The 25,923-nt window shown below is 44.7% G+C and overlaps 1 protein-coding gene across 8 annotated transcripts in view; it reads left to right on the top strand.

Moving 5' to 3' along the window:
• Positions 1-25,923, top strand: part of RFX3 (regulatory factor X3) — a 522,624-nt gene that overhangs the window by 132,887 nt on the left and 363,814 nt on the right. For 5 of the 8 annotated variants that reach the window (XM_063913968.1, XM_063913965.1, XM_063913964.1 and 2 more), the window contains exon 2: positions 24,547-24,688. The exons of 2 other annotated variants lie outside the window; for them this stretch is intronic. In XM_063913968.1, the coding sequence (XP_063770038.1) occupies positions 24,547-24,688 (142 nt within the window). The remainder of the gene's footprint in view (positions 1-24,546; positions 24,689-25,923) is intronic. One more of the 8 variants, XM_063913963.1, reaches the window with a different exon arrangement.

Below are 25,923 nucleotides of genomic sequence, written 5' to 3'. Positions count from 1 at the left end.
TCCACTAGGACGTTAGAGAAAATAAGATTTTACTTACCGGTAAATCTATTTCTCGTAGTCCGTAGTGGATGCTGGGCGCCCGTCCCAAGTGCGGACTTCTTCTGCAATACTTGTATATAGTTATTGCTGCAATAAGGGCTATGTTATTGTTGCATCAGGGTTGAACTGATGCTCTGTTGTTGTTCATACTGTTGACTGGGTAAGTTTATCACAAGTTATACGGTGTGATTGGTGTGGCTGGTATGAATCTTGCCCTGGATTTCCAAAATCCTTTCCTTGTACTGTCAGCTCTTCCGGGCACAGTTTCTCTAACTGAGGTCTGGAGGAGGGACATAGAGGGAGGAGCTAGAGCACACCAGAATCTAAATTCTTTCTTAAAGTGCCCATGTCTCCTGCGGAGCCAGTCTATTCCCGTGGTCCTTACGGAGTCCCCAGCATCCACTACGGACTACGAGAAATAGATTTACCGGTAAGTAAAATCTTATTTTATATATATATATATATATATATATATATATATATATATATATATATATATATATAAATAAAAAGTGAAAACCGCGCCTTTTAGTGTAGTATATAGATATCTTTTGAACCTTCACCAGTTACAGTGACACCCTTGTAATGCACGAGTACCGTCATAAGTGGATAAAACCACTTTTTAAGCACACACGATGCAGATTGGATTAGTTTGAACAGGCTTCATATTCAGTTCCCAAACCACAAGGACCTTCTAGTACTTGATGATCTCGCACATGGAAATAGGAAAGAAGGTAACCAAAATAGTGTGATAACGTTTAACACAAATTTAATGGTTTACAATATATATCAAATGCCCGTACATGAAATAAATATAAAGGTAGCTTATCTGATATACAGTTGATAGAATCTGGTCAATAGTACTGAACGCGTTTCGTCCTTCTGGCGTCTCTGGCCTGGACTTCATCAGGAGTGTTTTATATATATATAGATAGATATATATATAGATATATATATAGATCTATATATAGCATGTGGATAGCGGCACTCCAAGGACTTATTAGTTGCAGTAAATATAGGTGACAAACACCATATAATGCTGTTGACGTTTCAGTTTATTTACTAAACTTTCGTCAGAACAAGTTTACAAAGAGAAACAATTCTTACCTTTATAGAAGTACACCCTGTGCGTCTAGTGATGTGTGTCTCGTGCAGGGCGCCGGGCCGGTGACGTCACAATCCCGCGACGCGCCTTTCTCGGCGCCCTGTCCGAACAGACAGTAACCATGACAACAATGTAAACAAAGTGTTATACCATCACCGAAAGATACAAGCCTGGGACATGTACAGGATAAACACTGGAATGAACTTAATGTGCCCACTGCGCATCACCGCAAGAGCATAGGGGGTGAAGCAGCTGCATGTTATTGTATATGGAACATGCAGACCCCCGTTGCGGTAACCGTGCAGCACAGTGCGGGCTTCACAAGTGAAACTAGGGCAGAGGCATGAAACACATTCCTGAATATATATTAATTATATGCTGTCACTAGTTCCCTATTCTGAAAACATGCTCAATGATAGACCATATATACATAATCCGTCATGGTCAAAGGAAACAATTTAAGTTAAGCTGCTCATTTAAGCCCATGGGGGCAATCGTGTTCAGTTTATGAATCCAGGTGGATTCCAGTTGGAGTAACTTACGTCCCCTGTCACCGCCCCTGATGTTAGGGGGAACCTGATCAATCATTTTGTAGCGTAAAGTTGCTAAACTGTGATTATGAAGTTTAAAATGTCTGGCCACTGGCTGCTCAGAATCAGTTCCCTCCAGTGCTTGGCGTATTGAAAGTCTGTGGTTCGCCATTCGTTCTTTAAATGTGCAAATAGTCTTACCTATATAATATAGGCCACATGGGCAACGAATGTAGTAAACTACATATTGGCTTGAACAAGTCAGCACATATTTGATGGGGATGTGTTTGCCAGTCTGAGGGTGCGTGAAAGATGGACCAGTTTCCAGATAGCTGCATGTGATGCAGCCCGTGCATTTATAGCAGCCTGGTTTCTTTGTTAGAAAATGGGTTTTAGGGATGGTGGATCGTCCAGTGATGTCATTTTTTACCAGTAGGTTTTTCAGACTTCTTCCTCTGGTATAACTGGGCATTATCTTTAGGTTCTTGAATCCCTTGAGGTCAGAGTCCTGGGTGATAATAGGCCATAATTGTTTAGCCATATGCATGTTGTATGTACTGTGAGGATGATATTGTTGTACAAAAGGCACTTTGTCCCTAATGTCCTTTTTGTTGGCAGCTGGATTGAGCAGTTCATCTCTGGGAAAAGCTAGTGCCTTACGTTTAGAATTCAACAAGTTACTGCGTTTATAGCCTCTTTCTAAGAAAAGCATAATCATGTCATCAATGGCTTCGACAGCTTTAGAGTGAGTGTCAGAAATGCGACAAATACGGAGGAATTGTGAGAATGGCAATCCACTAATACATGCGGGTGGATGTTGACTGGATGCATGTAGATAGGTGTTACGGTCTGTAGGTTTTTGGTAAAGGTTGGTTCGAAGAACTCCATCTTTAAGGGTGATCTGAACATCCAGATAATTTACACATTCAGTGCTGATGGTGAAGGTAAATTTGATGTTGTCATCCATGGTGTTGATCTGCTGAATTGCGGAAGCTAAAGTTTCCTCAGATCCATGCCACAGAAGAAACAGATCGTCTATGTACCTCGTGATCCAAATGATCCCTTGAGAGAAAGGTCCCTCCGAGAGTAGTAGTTGTTGTTCTTTCATAAACATGAAGGTGTTAGCGAAGGTAGGGGCCACACAGGACCCCATCGCACACCCCCGTAGCTGCAGGAACCATTTTCCATCAAAAAGGAAATAATTCCATTTCAATGTAAGTTCCAGAAGAGTAACAAAGAATGATATCTCAGGGCCAGCATATTCCGGATCACTCAGCAAAAGATTCTTGGTGGCCAAGATCCCCTCATCATGGGGGATGTTCGTGTAGAGTGAGACTACGTCTAGAGTGCATAGAATGCAGTCTCTGGGTAGGGAAGTAAACTGTCTGAGTTTTTGTAGAAATGTGGTCGTATCTTTAAGATACATGTTTTGCTTTTGTACAATAGGTTGAAGGTAAATGTCAAAGTACTGTGAGATTTTGTAATATAGTGACTTCCTAGCCGAAATGATAGGCCTGCCCGGGGGTTGGGTGACACTTTTGTGTAATTTGGGAATGGTATAAAGTATCGGAGCTACAGGGTATGGTTGTAATAGACAATTCCGTGTGGTCTCTGAAATGATGTTATTCTGACAGGCATCTGAGAGAATGTTATCCAACTCAAGTTTGTATTGTGCAGTTGGATCTGAGGCTAATTTACAGTATACTAGTTCATCTGCCAGTTGTATATATACTTCAGATTTGTAATCTTGAAGATTAAGTACTGCTATCCCACCCCCCTTATCTTCTGGCCTGATCACTATATCTGTATATGTGCGTAAGTCGTTGATTGCTTTTCTCTCCTCTAGTGTGATGTTATGTCGGTTATATGGAGAATTTCTAGCATGTGTCAAAGTTGTTTGATCAAGGGTCTTAGTGAAACATTTGATGGACATGTTATTAGAAAAAGGATCAAACCTAGATTTGGGTTTGATCTTAAGCAGGGCTTCTGAGGTAGATGGTGGTATCTGGGAAGCGGTTTTATCAAAGTGTTCCTTAATGCGTAGCCTGCGTGCGAAACGATAGGAATCAACCTTCCACTGCATCTCATTAAAATGACCCGTGGGTACAAAGGAAAGTCCTCTATTGAGTACAGAAAGTTCACTATTATATATATATATATATATATATATATATATATATATATATATATACATTAGCTGAAGTTCCACGGCGTTGCCCAGGTTTAAATCTTCAAGTTATTAAGTTATGAATGACTTAAATGTAAAAGTTATGTCTGGCAATAGGAGGTCTGACCAGGTCCTCAACTCTTTAGTATGTCTTCTTGGACCCAATGTAATCACGTTGAAGTATTCATCTAAATCCATCCAGTGGTAGGCCCAGGACAGGTTCTACCAGTCAAAGTTCTGTTTGGTGAACACTAACAGGATATCCATCCAGACCCCAACCCCCTAGTATGTCTTCCAGGATCCAATGTTACCACAGGCAAACAAACAAATAAACAGACAAATGAACGTTTTATATAAGATATATACAGGATGGTATCGGGATCCCTGCGCTTGGGATGCTGGCAGTCAGAATACTGACAGCGGCATCTCGACGTGCAGGATCCCGACACCTAAGTATGCTAACCCTCTCCGTTTCCCCCCTAACCCTCCCTCCGTGCAGTCTATTCCTAACATCCCCCCACCCCCTGCAGCCTAACCTTTCTCGTGGAGCATAACCCTACCCCTCCCTCCCCGCAGCCTAATCCTAAAACCTCCCCTCCTTAGTGTCTAACCCAAACCCTCCCTCCCTGCCACCTAACCCTAACCTCCTCTCCGCAGCCTAACCTTCACTGACATACTTACAACCAGGATGCTGGCAGTCAAGATTCCAGTGCCACCATGGTGATCCATACGGGATCCCGGCGTCGGTCTTGTGACCAGTGTCTGGGTTCCGACTGCCGGCATCTTGCTCGCTGGTATGCTGACCAGATCCTGATACGTATTGTATATTAACATAACCACTAAATTTGAATGGCAGGAGGGTGGATCTTGGTGTAGTTTCTACAGAAACAAACCAAGCAGCCATGTTCATCCATGTTCCTGTTCTACCAGGTAACTAAACCTCTTATAGAGTAACAATGAGGGTCATTCCGAGTTGATCGCTCGCTAGCTATTTTTTTGCAGCGCTGCAAACAGATAGTCGCCGCCCATGGGGAGTGTATTTTAGCCTTGCAGGTGTGCGATCGCATGTGCAGCCGAGCGGTACAAAAACATTTTGTGCAGTTTCTGAGTAGCTCTGAACTTACTCAGCCCTTGCGATCACTTCAGCCTGCCCGGGGCCAGAATTGACGTCAGACACCCGCCCTGCAAACGCTTGGACACGCCTGCATTTTTCCAAACACTCCCAGAAAACAGTCAGTTAACACCCAAAGACGCCCTCTTCCTGTCAATCTCCTTGCGATTGGCTGTGCGAATGGATTCTTCGTTAAATCCATCGCTCAGCAACGATCCGCTTTGTACCTGTACGACGCACCTGCGCATTGTGGTACATACGCATGCGCAGTTCTGACCTGATCGCACAGCGAAAAATCCTAGCGTGCGATCAGGTCGGAATGACCCCCAATGTACTGTATAATGTGAGGGAACAGTTTGGTGCCTGACATTAAAGGAGGGGTTGGGACCCGCAGGCACTGTGGCCCATCAAGGATTTCCCCTATGGGCCTGTAAGACCCTGTTGTCAAATGCCCATTGTGGGAAAACTGCTGATTCCATCTTTCAGCATATATATATATATATATATATATATATATATATATATATATATATATATTTTTTTTTTTATTATTATTTTTTTTATTTATTTATTTTTTTATTCAGGAATTTAACTTGTGAAAAAATGATGCTTAAAGTGTTACATTTAAAAAATTAGTCTGTTTTTTCTACTGATGTTAGCTAAATATATTTATCCAGGCAAAGATGATTGCCCTGATTTATATTACCAGTACCTTAATCATTCTAATCAGAAGTAGGTAATGACTGTAAATTGGCTAATATGTTTAAATCTGTCTACCTACTTTAAGCTAGCTGACCTTTTACCTTTTCCTGGTTGAGGTAAAGTTAGTAATCCTCTCTTTGTCAGCAGCAGTGAGCTAATTATCTGTATCATTTACACTGGCAGATGAGAATAAAGCAAGATACTTGCTACTGTTTATAAAGTAAATCAATGTAAGAAAGTGCTCTGTTTGGAATGGTAATTAAAGAGCTAATAGGGGTTGCTGTGTCTTTGTTCCTTTAAATTAAAAATATCCCTGTACTTTGTGCTCTCTTATGAAACACTTTAAAAATGTTATCCAAACAGTCCATACTTGCCTGCTTTTGAAAGGGATGCAGTTAGGTTGCCGGCAGTCGGAATCCCAGCAGTCAGGATACCGACGCCGGAATCCCGACCGTTGACAATGCCGCGAGCCAGAATCCCAGCTAACGGGGGCTATTCCCACTCGTGGGTGTCCACGACAGATGACCGGCATCCCGGCCGCCGGTATATCATACTGAACCCTTTTGAAAAGGCATTACAGGGAGATTGTGAAAGTAACACCTATAAGCATGGGCGTGTACTGTTACATCTGAGAGGCATGTCATGAAAATTACTTACATCCAAATGTAAATGAGCCCCAAAGTTAGTAAGATCAACTTGTTGAAGAAAAGACCCTGATATTTTTCAGGATTTGTTTGTGTATTGTGTCTTACAAGAGGTTCCATATACTGTAATTGGCCACGAGAAACCTTATTTAGTATGCATTTAGTATGCATGTAGCCATAGGGATCATTGTGTCTTATAACCAATGCAGGGAAATGGCCCTGATGATCCCATTTGAATGTATATATCTCTGATTTATTTTTTCCCCCCAAGAATGTAACAACTACATAATGGGCATAAGGTGCAATCAGGGAGATTGCTGGTCTATTCAGGGAGTCAGGGAGATTGGTACTATTTCAAGGAGTCTCCTGCAGAATGAGGGAGGATAGGGAACTATGATACGGTCCAGTTCTAAAATGACCCAATAAGGGGCCATTCCATGATTCCATGTCACGTATGGGACATAAAGGAAACTTCTGCGTCAGGGTGAGGGGCAAACACAGGATTTCTGGAGGGGGTCCAAATGGTTGATTTGGGAGCAATTGTCACCAGACCATGAAGGATGCATTATTAGCATTTAGGGGCTAATTCAGCATGGATCGCTGATCTGCTGAAATTGTTATGGAGCGATTTTAGCGAGTATGCTTGTACACGCATGCGCAATGTCTTAGACTGCGTTCTCTTCAGAAAACAGTTTAAGACTTGGAGGGGGGCAGGAATGGGTCGTCGACGCCGCATTTTGTGGGCATTGATGTTCCATTTTAGGGACACGGTCCAGACAATGGAGGCGTGTCCAGACTGTTGGAGGGGTGGGTCACTGCAGCTGTGTGATGTCACAAGCAGCGCATCGATCAAAAAGATAGCGGCCAGCTGAATGCCTTCGCAGCTAGGCTACGCAGGCAGGAGGTAACCCTAAACATACGAGTGCATCGCTCTCTTGCGATGCGCTTGCATGTTTGTGGGGGGGACAGGACCCGGCATGCAGGGTAGACTTGCCCTGTGCTGGGCTTCTCCCCGCTTGTTACCGTAATGGGTTATAGGTGTGCGATTTTTCTAATATCTGCAACCCATGCTGAATTAGACCCTTAATAAGCTATAGTCCAGTGGTTCCCAAACTTTTTGGAATCACGGCACCCTAGAGTAGTAGAATTTTTTTCACGGCACTCCTAGGCCAAAAGTTTCTTCTTGAGAAATGTACTATTTTTATTTTTTTTATGAAGTAAATTGTGTTTACCGTATTTTTCGGACCATAAGACGCGCCGGACCATAAGACGCACCTAGTTTTTAGAGTAAGTAAACTGGAAAAAAAAGAGCCAGCATACACAGACAGACAGACAGACACACACACACACACACACACACACACACACACACACACACACACACACATCAGAGCCAGCATACACATACACAGACACACACACACACACACACATCAGAGCCAGCATACACAGACACACACACACACACACACACACACACACACACATATATTGTAGACAGTACCAGTGGTTCCCCGCGTCCAGGCTCTCAGCTAACGCTTGCCCCGGGTGCACTCCTGAGGACCAAGGAGGTGTGGGGTAGATGCCGGGCTCTACTGCTGGGCTCTGAGATGCGCCGCGCTCTGCTGATGACGGCGCAGCAGCAGCAGCAGCATCCAGGACCCGCCGGTTCCCCCATGTCCAGGCACTCAGCTAACGCTGCCTGCAGGGAAACTCCTGAGGAGGGAGGAGGTGTGGGGGAGCGGGGGGGGGGGGAGTCACATGATGCCGGGCTCTGCTGCTGGGCTCTGAGATGCGCCGCGCTCTGCTGATGACGGCTCAGCAGCAGCAGCAGCAGCATCCAGGACCCGCCGCTACACGCGAACTCCATCTGCATCTGCTCTTATTCGCTCCATAAGACGCACATACTTTTCCCCCCACATTTTTGGGGAGAAAAAGTGCGTCTTATGGTCCGAAAAATACGGTATATGTCATCCTCAGGGTCAGTCATGTAGTGAGGGACAGGATTTGCTTCTGTTTGTCCACATATTGTTTGATTGGCAGCCACCAGCACTGGTTTTCTTTAAAAAAGTGCTACACCTGGCGCTTCAGGAAGGCACAGTCCACATGACAATAAAATATAAAATATATGTTTTATTAAAAATCAAATCTAAAAATACAAATAGTACTCCCGAGAGCTAATTAGTCACAATTGGTGTACACAATAATAGCATAAAGCATTTCGTGTAACATTAATTGCAATGTATATCTAATGTTACTGTAGTATCAAGCAGTCTCAATAGTTATAAGTGTCCAATACAGGACAATGGAAGATTATATAGTCCTTTTAATAATTCTTAATGGACTCACATATACGGGTGATTAGGATACTCAGCTCCTTACTTATGATAAATCCACAGTGATGTCTTGTGTGTAACTAGAGACTCCGTACCTGTAACACTGTATGGTGGGGGTCTAGTAACTTGAGACTTAGCAAGGTCCCAGCAGGGATGACCCCAGATCATAGTGTCCCTTGCGGGTGTGTGAGGATGGTCGCTGACGCTAGATGTAGTGTACTGGGGAATTCAGAGGTACCTTGCTGTGAAGTCTGTGAGCGTTGTCCCCGTTGTCACAATACCGGCCGGCCACCAGGAAGCAGATAGTGTGTAGCCGTGGATCTAGTCGCTGCAGCGCATCCAGGTACGGTGGGCGTCCCTCGACTCCGTCTGGTCACCGGAGGAAACAGCTGACTGATGAAGGATCCTGTGTGCCAGGTAATGCTGCTGTGTCAGGTGCAGCCAGCACCACTCTAACACTGTTTAATTAAGAGCAGAGACAGTGTGCTGGATCTTAACGGTCAGATGCTGAGTGCCAAATGGTGATGTTAGCTGGTGTGCTGATAGTAAGCCAAAATGTGCAGTGTGGCTTCCAATTCCTCCCAGGAGAACAGGCAATCAATTCAACATGTTTCACCACTCTATGGGTGGCTTTTTCAAGAAAGATTCTATATATCTTGCAGCAATGTTGTTGATGTGTGTAATATATTTGTAACACTTGCAATTACTGTAACTTTGGGTAATGTGAAAGCTAAGGAAAGAACTTTAATACCAAATAAGACCACGGAGTAAAGCAAAATAAATAAAAAAAACCACAAAAAACAAGGCATAATAAACCAAAGGTACATATTTATTAGATGCATACCTCACCTGTATAACTGGCTATATTGTACCTCTTATATTAGCCCCTGCATCTTCACGATCCTGGGGTTTGCAATCCGCGGGAGCCTCCACTGCATTGTCTTCCTGATGATGATAGTAGATTGGCAATTAGCACAAATAGCTGCTTAAAGACGGGTGTGGTATGTTAGATAGGATAGACTTAGGTTGACAGTGTCTAGGTCGACCACTATTGGTTGACAGTAAGTAGGTTGACAGGGACTCTAGGTCGACATGTACTAGGTCGACATGAGTTTTTTTTAAAAATGTTGATGTCGTTTTCTTCGTAGAGTGACGGGGAACCCCAATTAGTGCACCATGTCCCCTCGCACTAGGGCAAGATTACCGTTCCCGATTGTAGTCCACGTGGATTGTAAAGTATGAAAAAGTTCAAAAAATGAAAAAAAAAGTGAAAAACTTATGTTGACCTTTTGTCATGTCGACCTAGTACATGTTGACCTAGTACATGTCTACCTAGAGTCCCTGTCAATTTAGAAACCATGTCGTCCTACTTACTGTCGACTGATAGTGGTCGACCTAGACACTGTCGACCTAAGTCTTGTCGACCTAGAGACCGGATCCCCTTAAAGACATCATTGTATTTACTAAATAGACTTTCAAGTCTATACACTTCATCAGAGAATTTTCTCCTTTAACGCTTTTTTTTTTAATTAACAAAGAGCATTTTTTGTTGACATCATGTTTGATTCTTAAGGTGCATACACACGGAGCGATATAACTGAGCGATTTTGACTATATAGTCAAAATCGCTCAGAAAGTTAGTGCAGATCGCTCCGTGTGTACACAGGCAGCGATAGCGATGCGCGTCCCCGCCAGGTCGCTATCGCTGGGAAAAATAGTCAGTGCAGGCAAGTCAATTTTGGCTATGTCGCTGGGAAAGTTAGTTAAAATCGCTAGAGGCCAGCGATTTTTCCCGGCGATAGCGATGTTGCCAGCGGCGGTGGTGCGGGCGGCGGCGGGTGGTGGCGGCGGCGGGTTGCGGTGGCGGGTTGTGGCGGCGGTGCGGGCGGCGGCGGGTTGCGGTGGCGGTGTGGGCGGCGGCGGGTTGAGGCGGTGGTGCGGGCGGAGGCGGCGGCGGTGCGGGCGGCGGCGGCGGTGCGGGCGGCAGAAATTTACCTTTATCTTGCAGAGTTTGGCAGCGGAGCGGTACCAGTTTCAAAAATGGCGCCTCAGCGTCATTTTTGAAATTCAAGATGGCCGCCGCGAGCCAATCACGGCTCGCCGCGTCATCGCCCCGCCCCCTCCCGCTGACTTATATAAGTCAGCGCGAGGCAGCGGCTTTCAGTCCGACGGCGGAGGAGGAGCGGAGAAGAGCTCCTGAAGACTGAAGACGCCGTGGAAGTCCTGGATGGGCGGCGGCTATGCAAAAGAGCTTAGCAGCCGCCGCCCACCAGGTGAAGACGCCGGAGCAAGACCCCAGAAGCCCTGGGGAGGTGGCGCCCCCCCAGGTGAAGACGCCGGAAGCCCTGGGAAGGCGGCGGCCATGCAAAAGAGCTTAAAGGCCGCCTCCCAGGTGAAGACCCAGTTTAATAAAGGATTTTTTAAAGAACGTGTCGTGGTTTTTTTTCCAATATTTTCTTTACAGGTGGAGTACAGGTGCCAGTGGGCCCTTTATGTCCGGGCATGCTGGAACTTGTGGTTCTCCAAGTGCCAGCATGCTGGGGCAGGCTTGCTGGGACCTGTAGGCCACCTGTAAAGAACAATATTACTATTGAAAGGCTATCAGCCCCCCATCCGCCGCCCTTGGATGGGGGGGACAGCCTCGGGCTTCACCCCTGGCCCTTGGGTGGCTGGAGGGGGGGACCCCTTGATTGAAGGGGCCCCCACTCCTCCAGGGTACCCCGGCCAGGGGTGACTAGTTGGGTATGTAATGCCAGGGCCGCAGGGACCAATATAAAAGTGTCCCCCGGCTGTGGCATTATGTATCTGGCTAGTGAAGCCCGGTGCTGGTTTCGGAAATACGGGGGACCCCTACGCTTTTTGTCCCCCGTATTTTTGGAACCAGTACCAGGCGCAGAGCCCGGTGCTGGTTGATTAAATATGGGGGATCCCCGGTCAATTTTTTCCCCATATTTTTTCAACCAGGACCGGCTCAAAGAGCCCGAGGCTGGTTTTGCTTAGGAGGGGGGACCCCACGCATTTAAAAAAAAAATTTGGTGGGAACTTTGTGGTCAGCGGTGAGGTTACTTTCGGTCAACCGCTGACCACAAAGTTCCCACCATTGGTTACAATGGAGCGCATAGGCGCTACATTGTATCACTGCCGTGTGCTGCCTGACATACACTACAGGAGCACACAGCCAATCAGGAGGGTGCCACGACGTGGCGCTCCCTGATTGGCTGAAGGAACCCTCTTAGACAGAAGTCAGGGGGGGTTCCTGGCAGTCGGGGAAAGGGGTCCCATGTGAAAACATGGGGCCCCTTTCAGTGCGTGGTCGGGTGTCCGTTTTTTTATTTTGCAAAGTACGTGGATTACAAATAGAACAGAAGAGGACCGATCTACACTGGATTATGTGAGTATCATTTTTTCAACTGGTACCCCATGGATTCTACATGGAGAAGAGGACCGACCCTCGTGTGAACATAGGTAAGTATGTATGTTTGGAGGTGTGGATGTATGAATTAAACTTTTACTTTCAAGGTGTGTGTCTTCTGTTTTTATTGGGGTATTTTTTTAGTAGTAGTACTACAGGTACCAGCGGGCCCGGATTTCCACCGCATGCTGGTACTTGTGGTTCTCCAAGTACCAGCTTGCGGGGGAGGCTTGCTGGGACTTGTAGTACTGCTACTAAAAACAATATTCAAATTTTGTCAAAAAGGATATCAGCCCCCCATCCGCCTCCCTTGGATGGGGGGGACAGCCTCGGGCTTCACCCCTGGCCCTTGGGTGGCTGGAGGGGGGGACCCCTTGATTGAAGGGACCCCCACTCCTCCAGGGTACCCCGGCCAGGGGTGACTAGTTGGGTATGTAATGCCAGGGCCGCAGGACCAATATAAAAGTGTCCCCCGGCTGTGGCATTATGTATCTGGCTAGTGGAGGCCGGTGCTGGTTTCAGAAATACGGGAGACCCCTACGCTTTTTGTCCCCCGTATTTTTGGAACCAGGACCAGGCGCAGAGCCCGGTGCTGGTTGATTAAATATGGGGGAACCCCGGTCAATTTTCCCCCCATATTTTTTCAACCAGGACCGGCTCAATGAGCCCGGGGCTGGTTTTGATTAGGAGGGGGGACCCTACGCATTTTTTTGGGGCACATTTAACACTTTCCCACCCTTTCCCACTGATAAACATGCACGGATCTCATGGATCCGTGCATGCCTATCAGAACACGGTAAAAAAAAGCAGGTCTGTTTTTTTATTTTAGCACTTTTTCACGATTGGTATTTTTTCACGGCAGTGTTTGGCTATTGTCGGCAGTGTTTGTGAATTACACTTTTTAGTAAATGACCGAGTTCTACCAAATTACAGGCGTATTTGACCGATGGTGTATTCATTCGTATTTTTTTTCTTGGACTTCCAAATAAATACGAATGCCCTCATCACTGCCGTGATTTGAGTTTAGTAAATTCCCGAGATGACACTTTGAAGAAAAGACACCATCTCGGTCAAAATCGGGACCTTAGTAAATATACCCCTATGTATAAGCATTGAAGTAAGAGATTCACGCCCACCGGCAAACATGGAGCAATGTGTCTGACAGCTAGGTGTAAAATTTGAGTGGTTAAAAATGACCATGCTTGTGCATGTTTTTCTTACAGCTACAAAATCAAATTCAAGGAGGTCGTTTACTGTATATAGGGGGTAATTCTGAGTTGATTGCAGCAGGAATTTTGTTAGCAGTTGGGCAAAACCATGTGCACTGCAGGGGAGGCAGATATAACATGTGCAGAGAGAGTTAGATTTGGGTGGGTTATTTTGTTTCTGTGCAGGGTAAATACTGGCTGCTTTATTTTTACACTGCAATTTAGATTGCAGATTGAACACACCCCACCCAAATCTAACTCTCTCTGCACGTTATATCTGCCCCCTGCAGTGCACATGGTTTTGCCCAACTGCTAACAAAGTTCCTGCTGCGATCAACTCAGAATTACCCCCATAGAGTAAACAATTTGAATCCCTGGTAAGTGGCGCACTAGAAGCAGCCCGCAAATTGATTCACCACAGATGAACCTTACCTAAAGTTCAAAAGCAAAAAAACATTACACAACAATGTGTAGGACTCAAATAGAAGGTTCTTTTTACCAATAATAATACAAGTATAAAACACAAGATACGTCCCTGGAGTTGTGGATGGAAAAGATCTCCGTAGAACAATTCAGGAGCTTTTTTTTTCTTTACCAAAGGTCTTCTCTCAGGTTGATGTCAGCATGTAAAAAAACAATAATATATACATGTGTACTAGAGTTTTTATAAAAAACACAAAAGTCTTTCTTATTGTGTGATGCACACAAAATATTTCAGAGGGGGGTGAGCTAGTCTAGCAAAGGAGCGTACCCTAACTCACACTTCAAGAGATGTATCACACATATAAAATTATCTTTATCCACCACAATGTTTGGAGCACCAACATATAATGTAACCCTTAGATCTTAGGTAAGCGTACCCCACTCACAGGACAACAGGTTGAATTGAAGTTTATAAAGGTTTCTTTTGTGTTCAGAAAAGTATTCTTAGCTGTTGATACGGGGCGTACCCTACTCAAGGGAGAATCCGTTCTGTTCAAGCATACGGTATCTGGGTTTCTTTCAAGGACTCAGCCTGTATGTGGTCACCATAATTTACATCCCCATGTGTGGATCTTCCAAAGACGAGCACCATAAACAATTTCAGCAGCAAACAACCACATAAACAAAAATATTTTTATTTAAAAAAGCCCCACACAATTGGGGTACAAGATAAAAAGCAAACACACTACTGGATGATTAATAAAACAAATTCCAAAAAATAAAATTACAACGGGACTCAAGGTCCCTAGAAAATGGTAATGGTTCACAATGATAAAAAGATCCAAATTTCCCGAAGAATATTTTCCCTAAAAATCAGGATAAATACATAAAAAAATCAGTTGATACCTAAATGGTATAGCAAATTGCCCACACTCTCAGCTGACCAGACTGAAATGTTTTATGTGCATAACACAATAACAAAGATTTGTGTTTTTTATAAAAACTCTACTACACATGTATATATTATTGTTTTTTTTACATGCTGACATCACCCTGAGAGAAGACCTTTGGTAAAGAAAAAAAGCTCCTGAATTGTTCTATGGAGATCTTTTCCATTCACAACTCCAGGGACGTATCTTGTGTTTTATACTTGTGGTATTACAGGTTGAGTATCCCTTATCCAAAATGCTTGGGACCAGAGGTATTTTGGATATCGGATTTTTCCGTATTTTGGAATAATTGCATACCATAATGAGATATCATGGTGTTGGGACCTAATTCTAAGCACAGAATGCATTTATGTTACATATACACCTTATACACACAGCCTGAAGGTCATTTTAGCCAATATGTTTTGTAACTTTGTGCATTAAACAAAGTGTGTCTACATTCACACAATTCATTTATGTTTCATATACACCTTATACACACAGCCTGAAGGTCATTTAATACAATATTTTTAATTACTTTGTATATTAAACAAAGTTTGTGTACATTGAGCCATCAAAAAACAAAGGTTTCACTATCTCACTCTCACTAAAAAAAAGTCCGTATTTCGGAATATTCCGTATTTCGGAATATTTGGATATGGGATACTCAACCTGTATTAGTATTATTATTATTAAAAAGCGCCTTCTATTGGAGTCCTACAAATTGTTGTGTAATGGTTATTTATATACTATTTATAGCATTTATGATCACGGTGTAGGTCACGGCAACCAAGGATCAGAAAATTATTGCAGATGATTATTTTCCATGTTTAAATATGTAGAACTATAAAGAGGCATCTTGATCTTTAATAATACCATCTAATAGGTAAATGTATTTTTTTCAAATAAGCAGTAGTAGTAAAAATATTATTAATAATAAACTGGTTATACTTGTTTCTTATTAAATGTCCACTGAAATGGTGCCTGATAAAAAAAAGTTATACATTTTGAAATGAATACATATTTTGGAAATCTATTGTTTCTGCAGCGGGGTACACTGGGTTCCACAGGGAATAACATCGGTGGATGTAGAGTAGGATCTTGATCCTAGGCACCAACAGGCTAAAAGCTTTGACTGTTCCCAGAATGCATAGCGCCGCCTCCTCTATAACCCCGCCTCCGTGCACAGGAGCTCAGTTTTGTAGTTGGTGCCTACAACAGGCAGACAACAGGCAGGGCTGCTCCAAGTAGCCCTCAGAAGAGCTTTTTTAAGTGAAAGTTGAAGACTTCAAGGGCTGCAGCAGAGACACTGTGGGTGTTAGATGTCAGTCAGACATCTCCTGCTGCAGCTCCATCACCTCCCCCAGCGGCGCTGTATATTCCCGCGCCATCAGAGGTGGTAGAGGCTAAGACAGTAGACATAAGGATATCCTTACAAAGAAATAAGGATCAAATAAGGTTTGAGATAAAAATAATATAAAAAAAAAAAAAGGGGGCAGACTAGATGGGCCAAGTGGTTCTTATCTGCCGACAAATTCTATGTTTCTATGGTTGCCGGGTACTTACAGCGGAAGCTCCGGTTTCAACATACAGGCACACACACACCACCGCAGTCTCCAGGATCGCGTGGCCGCACTCAGGGAGGAGGCAAGAGGGTCCCCCTGGAAATCGCGATCCGGCGCGGCCGGTGGGAGGCAGGCCGTGCGAGCTGGCGTGGACACTGTGGCAGAACAGAGACCCCACTAGACCACCAGGGCAAGGGCACAGGTCGGTTTTGGCAAAAACCATTTGTTATATGGCCCACGGTACCCGGTGGTGAAGTCCAGCAAGGGGATAAGGCTTTGACCTGTAGCCCCTCCCCCAGCCCCAGGGCGCCATTTAGAGTAAATGTTACCGCCCTGGAGCTGCATCTCTCTCTTCCCGTCACTCCCTGTCAGCGGCTGGGCGCCATTTTCACATGATGAGCTGATACTGGGACTGCTTAGGCAAATCCTCCGCTGTAAAGCCGCCTACATGTCAGCGATGTGCATTTTACAGGACACTTAAGTATTCTACATGTCTGTTGACAGTGTTAGTTAAGAAACAGTGCCATTAGTAAGGGTTATGTAGTAGAAGTACCCTGTGATATACATCCAGTATTTACTGTGCATTGATATATCTATTGATTGTATAGCTGTACTTAGTATTACTTTTTGTATTGCTAGTCCAGTGCAGTTTTATGTCATAATTTCTGCATTGTACATGTGACTGTGTGTGTGTGCATATATAACTGCTGCGTGACTTCCATTCCGTGTATCTCACTCAGGGGGTAATTCTGAGTTGATCGCAGCAGCAAGTTTGTTAGCAATTGGGCAAAACCATGTGCACTGCAGGGGGGCAGATATAACATTTGCAGAGAGAGTTAGATTTGGGTGGGTTATTTTGTTTCTGTGCAGGGTAAATACTGGCTGCTTTATTTTTACACTGCAATATAGATTTCAGTTTGAATACACCCCACCCGAATCTAACTCTCTCTGCACATGTTACATCTGTCCCACCTGCACTGCACGTGGTTTTGCCCAACTGCTAACAAATTTGCTGCTGCGATCAACTCAGAATTAGGCCCTCAGATTGCTATCCCTATATTCTGTACCCTGTGGGGGCTCAGTGCGTCAGGGCTATTATTTAATATAGGAGTTTCACAGGATATACTTGTTGAGTATTTTTCTCTGTGTTTTCAGTCACCATATACCTCTTGAATTCTCTGTTTGTGCTAATACACTGCACAGGGGGTCTTGACAAGGTTTTAGACTGCTGATATTTTACTGTGTTGCCCGTGATTTGAGCTTACAGGTATGTCAGCTACAAGGGGCGACGGAGCTGTGGCTGATCCCACATTGTGTGGTGGTGATGCTGCGGACACGTTAGAGGAAAACATAGCAGCAGAGCGTTCAGGTTCTGGGGGTTCCCTACCCCCCAGTGGGATCGTAGCGACGGGGGTTCATAATGACCCACCTTGGGCTACTTTCTCCACATTATTAAGTATGCTGGTAACTAGACTTACGCCCCCTATGGGACCTCACGTGCCGGTACAACCACATATTGTCCCGGTGATTAATCCGCCATGGGCAGATCACCTGTCCACTCAGTTACAGCAATTGAACCACTCACTGACAAAACAAAAATCTAACTCTTGCCCACCTAAGACCAAGGGGTCCTCTAAACGGGCTACTACTTCCTCACAATCCACCCACATCCCAGACACCTCGTCTGATGAGGATGGCGTGTATACTGATCCCACAGATACTGACCCAGATACTTCTGATGGGGAATCTGTCTCTCAGGTGGATGTTCCTGACTTACTGGAGGCTATCAGACTGATTCTTCAAATTACTGATGACCCAGAGCCTGATGCTACCTCTAAGAAACCGGACAGATTTAAGTGTCAGAAGGTTATTAAACAAGTTTTGCCTCACTCTGACCATTTAGTTGGCATACGTCAGGAATCCTGGGAAAATTCGGGAAAGAAATTCACACCTCACAAGGAAATGCTGGCTCGCTATCCCCTCACTACGGAGCTAAGTAAAAATTGGGAAACACCCCCGCCGGTGGATTTGCAAGTGGAGCAGCTGGTGGTTTCTTCAGCTCTTCTTGTAACTACCGTCACTTCTCTGAAAGAGCCGATGGATAAGCGTGTGTGGGTTGCTAAAAGGCGATTTGCACACTAGCAGGAGCTGTGCATCGGCCCACTATTGCAGCTACTTGGGCTGCAGAAGCTATTGAAGCATGCCTTCCAACTTTTCTGATATTGCTAGACAATGTCTCTCGTATATTGTCACAGCCTCTCATTACATTAAGGAGGCGGCTTCTGACGCCGGTATTCTGGCGGCCAAGGCTTCTACTACGTCCATTTTGGCTCGCCGGATTCTATGGTTTCGGTCCTGGTCTGTGGATCTGGATCCTAAGAAAACCCTGGAGGTGCTCCCTTTTAAGGGAGACATTCTTTTTGGAGAGGACCTCAACAAAATAGTGGCTGACTTAGCTTCTGCTAAAACAGCGTGTCTACCTAGTACTGCTCCTTTGGTGCCGAAGTTTAAGAGTACTTCCTTTCGCTCCTTTCGTCCTTCAGGTAAAGCAAAAGGTCAGGAGTACCCGAAACAGGCTTACACTTCCAAAACCACTAAGCCCAAACCTAAACGTGCCTGGGCTGCCCGTCAGGCAGCTTCCAAAACTGACAAGCCTGCTGCATGACGGGGCGGGCCTCCCTCTGGGAGATCCCAGGGTGGGAGGCTGACTTCTAGGGTTTACTTAGGAATGGTTGAAGATTACTTCCGATGCCTGGGTACGGGAAGTCGGCACTCAAGGTTATGCCATATCCTTCAATAATCGTCCCCCTCATCGATTTTGCCTGACAGACATCCCTTCGGATCAGATGAAGGCAAAAACTCTAAATTTGGTGGTACAGTCCCTCCTGGACACAGGAGTGGTAGTACAGGTGCCTTTGGCTCAGAGAGGCAAGGGGTACTATTCACCGCTGTTCCTAGTCCCGAAACCGAATGGGTCCTCTCGGCCCATTCTCAACCTCAAGTCCTTGAACAAATTTGTGAGAGTCTCCAAGTTTCGTATGGAAACACTTCGCTTTATTGTTCTGGCCTTGGAGCCAGGGGACTGTATGGTCTCACTGGACATACAGGATGCTTACCTGCATATTCCTATTGCAATGTCGCATCAGCAGTATTTGAGGTTTGCTATGGGCAACCTCCATTATCGATTTCGGGCTTTACCTTTTGGTTTGACCACGGCTCCGCGAGTCTTCACGAAGTTCATGGCGGTAATGACGGCTGTACTCCGCCGTCAAGGGGTCAGGATCCTCCCGTATCTGGACGACTTGTTGATCCTGGCAAATTCTCCAGAAATTCTCCTTCATCATCTGGATTTGACGCTCCAGTTTTTGCAAGGCCACGGGTGGCTCATCAACTGGAAAAAATCTTCCCTGGTCCCTGCTCAGAGCATGGTGCACCTGGGGGCGTTGTTGGACACTCACAACCAGCAGTTGTTCTTGTCTCAGGAGAAGGTCTTGAAACTTCAGGACAGGATTCGATTCTTCCTATCTCGTCCGCAAGTGTCGATACACTTGGCAATGCAAGTGCTAGGTCTCATGGTGTCGGCTTTCGACATGGTGGAGTACGCTCGATTCCATTCTCGCCCTCTGCAGAAACTGATTCTTGCCAAATGGGACGGCCTGCCTCACCGGATCAGGCCTCGCATGATCTCCTTATCTCCGGAAGTCCGTCTGTCACTGAGCTGGTGGCTGCAGGACCAACGTTTGAGCAGGGGTCGTCCCTTCTGGATCTCCAATTGGGTGCTTCTGATGACGGATGCCAGTCTGAGAGGTTGGGGCGCGGTGTTGGAGCAACACTCCATTCAGGGTCGGTGGACCAGGGAGCAGTCTCTACTCCTGATAAACATTCTGGAACTGCGGGCAGTGTTCAATGCACTGAACTTTGCCCAGCATTTAATACAGAACAGACCTGTTCAAGTACAGTCGGACAACGCCACCACAATGGTGTACATAAATCATCAAGGCGGCACTCGAAGCTGCATGGCAATGAGGGAAGTATCAAGGATTCTTCAGTGGGCAGAACGCCACCTGCCGGCCATATCGACAGAGTTCATTCCGGGGGTCCTCAACTGGGAAGCGGACTTCCTCAGTCGTCAGGACATACACACCGGAGGGTGGAGCCTCCATCCAGAAGTATTTCAACTCCTAGTGGACAAGTGGGGCCTCCCAGATGCGGACCTGATGGCGTCTCGACACAATCACAAGCTTCCGGTCTTCGGAGCAAGAACAAGGGATCCTCAAGCAGCGTTTGTGGACGCACTGGCAATTCCATGGAACTTTCGGCTGCCCTACGTGTTCCCTCCGGTGTCACTTCTGCGCAGGGTAATAAGGAAGTTCAAACAAGAAGGAGGACTCCTTCTGATTGCCCCAGCGTGGCCCAGATGGCATTTGTTCTCAGACCTTCAGGGTCTCTCGATAGAGCGTCCCCTTCTGCTTCCGCAGTGCCCAGATCTTCTCGTTCAGGGCCCTTGTGTATATCAGGATTTGGCCCGGTTGGCTTTGATGGCATGGCTCTTGAAGCTTCGGTCCTGAGGGCCAAAGGTTTTTCTGAGGCGGTCATTCAAACTATGTTAAAGGCCCGGAAACTGGCTTCTGCCCGGATTTATCATAGGGTCTGGATTTCTTACTTTGCTTGGTGCGCATCTAACAATCATGATGCTTGCAAGTTTAGTACGGCCAAACTTTTGGCCTTCCTGCAACAGGGTCTGGACTTGGGCCTTCGTCTGGCCTCCATCAAGGTTCATATCTCTGCCTTGTCGGTTTGGTTTCAGAGAAAAATTGCGACTCTACCTGATGTTCATACATTCACTCAGGTTGTGTTACGGATTCAACCTCCTTACCTGTGGCTCCTTGGGATTTGTTGGTGGTTCTGGAGGCATTACAAGGGTCTCTTGAATCAGCAGACCTTAAGTGGCTTTCTCTTAAGGTATTGTTTCTACTGGCTATTGCCTCTGCTAGATGGGTGTCAGATTTGGGAGCCTTGTCTTGTAGCTCCCCCTATCTGATTTTTCACCGTGATCGGGCGGTTCTCAGGACTTGTCCTGGGTACCTACCTAAGGTGGTGTCTTCTTTCCACCTTAATCAGGAGATTGTGGTTCCGGCCTTTGTCTCTCCTGAATTGTCTTCCAGAGAGCTGTCTTTGGATGTGGTATGGGCTCTTCGTATCTATGTAAAGAGGACAACTCCTATTAGGAAGTCTGATTCTCTCTTTGTACGGTTTGGCTTTCACAAACGTGGCTGGCCTGCTCACAAGCATACCCTGGCCAGATGGATTAGAATGGTGATTGCACATGCTTATGTACAGGCTGGTCGTCCAGTTCCTGCTACTATCAAGGCCCATTCTACTCAGTCTGTTGGATCTACTTGGGCGGCCAGCCGTAGTGCGACCCTTGAACAATTGTGCAAGGCGGCTACGTGGTCCTCAGTGAACACGTTCATAAGGTTCTATGCCTTCGATACATCCGCCTACCAGGATGTTTCCTTTGGACGCCGGGTTCTTGTGCCCGCTTTAGTGCGTCCCCTCCCTTGAGGAACTGCTTTAGGACATCCCCAATGTTATTCCCTGTGGAACCCAGTGTACCCCGCTGCAGAAAATGAGATTTACGGTAAGAACTTACCGTTGTTAAATCTCTTTCTGCGAGGTACACTGGGTTTCACAGGGTGCCTACCCTGATGCACTTAGCTTCTTTGGGTCTGTATGGCATTAGCCGCTGATACCTTCTCCTGTCGTGAGAATGTGGTGTACGTGGCTACTAACGGTTGTCGTCTCTTTTACCTGCTACTGCATTGGACTGGTTAACAAAACTGAGCTCCTGTGCACGGAGGCGGGGTTATAGAGGAGGCGGCGCTATGCATTCTGGGAACAGTCAAAGCTTTTAGCCTGTTGGTGCCTCGGATCAAGATCCTACTCTGCACCCCCCAATGTTATTCCCTGTGGAACCCAGTGTACCTCGCAGAAAGAGATTTAACAACGTTAAGTTCTTACCATAAATCTCGTTTTTGGGGGGTTTTCTTATAGTGAAGCACATACATGTAGTTTTAAAACATAAAAGTGAGTTTATTTTAATGATGGTTAGAAATATAACCTGTCGGGATCCTGACTGCATCCCAACCCATATTGTATAATGGCCTCTTTCTTTCTTTCTTTCTTTCTTTCTTTCTTTCTTTCTTTCTTTCTTTCTTTCTTTCTTTCTTTCTTTCTTTCTTTCTTTCTTTCTTTCTTTCTTTCTTTCTTTCTTTCTTTCTTTCTCAAAGATACAGTAACAAGGACATATTTTGTTTTGACTCACTGGAATACTTCAATTGGATTTGTCACCTGTATTTAAGTGACATATCATTCCAATCTTACTAGTAATTAAAAAGGACTCAAAAGTAGTTTTAGAACAAATGGCATGATGACTCTGACATGAGCAAAACTAGATGTACAGTACTAACAGAGGTCCTATTGAATATATTAATTTATTAAGTTATTTTATAATGCAACACAGTGCTGCCATGTTCCATGGGTGGGCAATAGCAATATTAAAATGGTGAGATTTTTATAATTATGACGGACTTTTAACTTACTTGTTGGTTTGAAAATTTTCCCATGCCACACTTTTTTTTTATATAGAGCCGCAGAAACTTTGGATTGGCCTGGCTGTTGGTGGGTGTGGCCACTGGTGAGGGTGTGGCTATGTAATTTCATTATATACTATACTATGGTGCAAGCTTGGGGACTTGATTGTGGCATTACAGGAAGGTGTAGTTGCACCTCCCCTGCATGTCTGTACCACCCTCGGCACTCCTATCCTTATCTGAATTGTGGTAGTACCTTCACTTTAGTCCATTGATGTTCAAATTCCCAATTCTAGCAGTTACCCCACTGGGGACAAAGGCATCAGCAGTTTATGAGATGGGACAGACAAAATAGGGCTCCATCTGCAAGTCAGGCCCTCCGTGGTGGCTGCCAATTTCATTAATATCCCTTAGCCACAGAGCTAGGAATCCCAGGAAACAGACTACCGCAATTCAGGTCATGGGAAACAAGTGGCCTGGGGCTTTGACTACGTTACCAAGTGTTCTAAGGTGAAATCTCCCAGTAGAGACTGTAAAGTGTTGCAGTGCTACACAGTTGGGATAATAGAAATATAAAATATACAATGATGTTTCTTTCATTACATTTTTATTCAAAAACTCAGAAATGTATTTTGTCAGCCAGCAGCTAAAACCTTTTTGTGTGAGAGGAACATATAAGTAAGAAAGCTCTTACAAGCCTTATCTGTATGTAGCAAAAAAGAAAATGCCTAATAGCAGACTGATCCCAAAGCGAGGACTGGTGTTATGCTGCTTTGTACACTGCGACAATGTCCTTGGACTGTATTACTCTTTCTAGTATTTATAGATGGTAGGGACTGCCTACAGAAAAGGATGCAGAGATATCCACACACAGATAGGGGCCTAATTATCACTTAATACTTGCAGCATATCTGCAAATGGATAGGATTCCTTGCATTCACAGCCTGCATACAGAAGGTTTCTATCAGGTCTGCAAAGCAGTTAGATTTTCCAATTCTGGACTTTAGCTTCAGCGGATAACGTCACCTGAAGATGGCGTTAGCTGCTATAGCCTATGGGCGACAGGACGCCAGGGATTCCACCACGGCTGCATATGTGTGGTCCGAAGAATGGCCCCGGCTCCCAAAGGAGAAGTGAAATGATTGCTTTTGCGTCGCAGGGATGGACATGTGATGAATAGTATATTTGGGTGATAAATAATTTCTTATTGCCATGAACAGCGGTGATAAATTATAATTATTGGGTCTGAAACGCGATTATAATAAAGTATGCCCCATAGAGAGAAACTGTCCTACTGCCATGTATAACACCACACATGCTCGTTCCATCTGCTCTTTGCAGGACAATATATTTAGTTCGGAGTAGAATATCCTTTATATGGATAATGTTTACTACATATTTATACTGTATGCCAAATAAAAAAAATCGATAAATATAGACTAGAGTAGTCATTAGAGTGTATAAGACCTCGGATCAGAATGGTGACCTGGACAAAAAAGACAATTGTAAGTATCCTATTGATGTCGGGGTTGGTTTACATTCCAATTGGAGTTTTTAAGGTCTGTAGAGTAGCAATGGTTAGACCGGTAGTATGTGTAAGTATATCATTATATTTATGTGGTCTGCTGAACCTTTGATACTTCACTGTAGAATTGTCATTGTTGTCGCTGAAATAATGTAAACTGTGCTAATATAATAATAGAATCATAAGAAAATATACTTGTCTCTGTGTTTGCGTGATGACGTTAGTGACTCCTCTCCATACAACTCTGGCACTTTTAGATGCGGCTGAAAAACAATCTAGATGAAGTTACAGCAGCAGGAACATGCCAAGACCATGCCATCGAGACTCACAGAAACTGGATGCAGCATGGAGGTGACATGTTCATTTTGAGGAAAGGGTTGGAAGGATGTGAAGTGGGGAGTAAGTGGTTTGCTGGTTATATTATACCAATGACATTGTTTCTGAGGCCCATCTATTAGAATAGGTCTGATTACACAGTCACTACCAGACTTTGGTCAATTGTTGTGGAATATTTTCCTGTTGCTTGTAGTGCATAGAAGGTATTCTGTTTTTGGGCATGCAGCATCACCACACACAGAAGAGTCAACATTTCCTAATCTAAATAAAAAATAGGTATAGAATTTTCCAAAATTCTTTATTGATAGTCAATATAGATTTATATGATTAGTTGTATTGACTAATTTAATACTAGTTGAACATAAGTCGCATACTGTAGTTTTATGCTGCCCGGCTGCACATGCTATGATTCGATTTAGGGAACTGTATGTAACTGCCGTTTGTCCTGTTTTTGGACCACTGATAAAGCGGGATCCGGTCTCTAGGTCGACAGTAACTAGGTAGACACTATCTAGATCGACCACTATTGGTTGACAGGGTTTCTAGGTCGACAGGGTCTCTAGGTCGAAATGTTGTATATCGACAGGTCAAAAGGTCGACATGAGTTTTTCAAGATTTTTTTTCTTTTTTTGAACTTTTTCATACTTAACGATCCACGTGGACTACGATTGGAACGGTAATCTGCCCGAAGCATGGCGAGCGAAGCGGTGCACTAATTGAGGTTCCCGGTCACTCTACGAAGAAAACAACACAAAAAAAACATAAACTCATGTCAACCTTTTGACCTGTCGACCTAGACCCTGTCGACCTATAGACCCTGTCGACCTAGTTACTGTCGACCCCACTGTCGACCTAGTTACTATCTACCTTCCATACCACATCCTGATAAATCACACCAGCCCGCACTAAATAAAGACACCAGTCTTGCTTCCTGCTCTAGCCTTCCACGCAGCAGTTGTATTGCTAGAGGATTGTCACACATGAATATGACGGAAGAGGGGATCATGGGTGAGTTAAATCATGATAGGAAATGATATATGTTAAAAACAAGAAATGAAAAGAAGATGGCTATTGCATTAATCTGTGTTAGGCATTAGATACATGCAAATGTAAAAAAAAAGAATAGTTGCCCTTAAACTATTCTATCTTATCATAAATAGAAATCAGTACAATGTAGGGGCTGGTTCTGAGTTAAGTGCAAAGCAAAAAAAAGCAAGTAACTGTACCATGGCAAAATCATGCTGTACTGCAAGTGAGCAGATTAAACATGCACAGACATTTAGATTTGATAGAGGGGA

The sequence above is a fragment of the Pseudophryne corroboree genome, chromosome 1, assembly GCF_028390025.1.
Source record: "Pseudophryne corroboree isolate aPseCor3 chromosome 1, aPseCor3.hap2, whole genome shotgun sequence".
Lineage (NCBI taxonomy): Eukaryota > Metazoa > Chordata > Amphibia > Anura > Myobatrachidae > Pseudophryne > Pseudophryne corroboree.
Note: the sequence above shows the minus strand (reverse complement) of the source record. Positions and strands in the feature narration are given on the sequence as shown.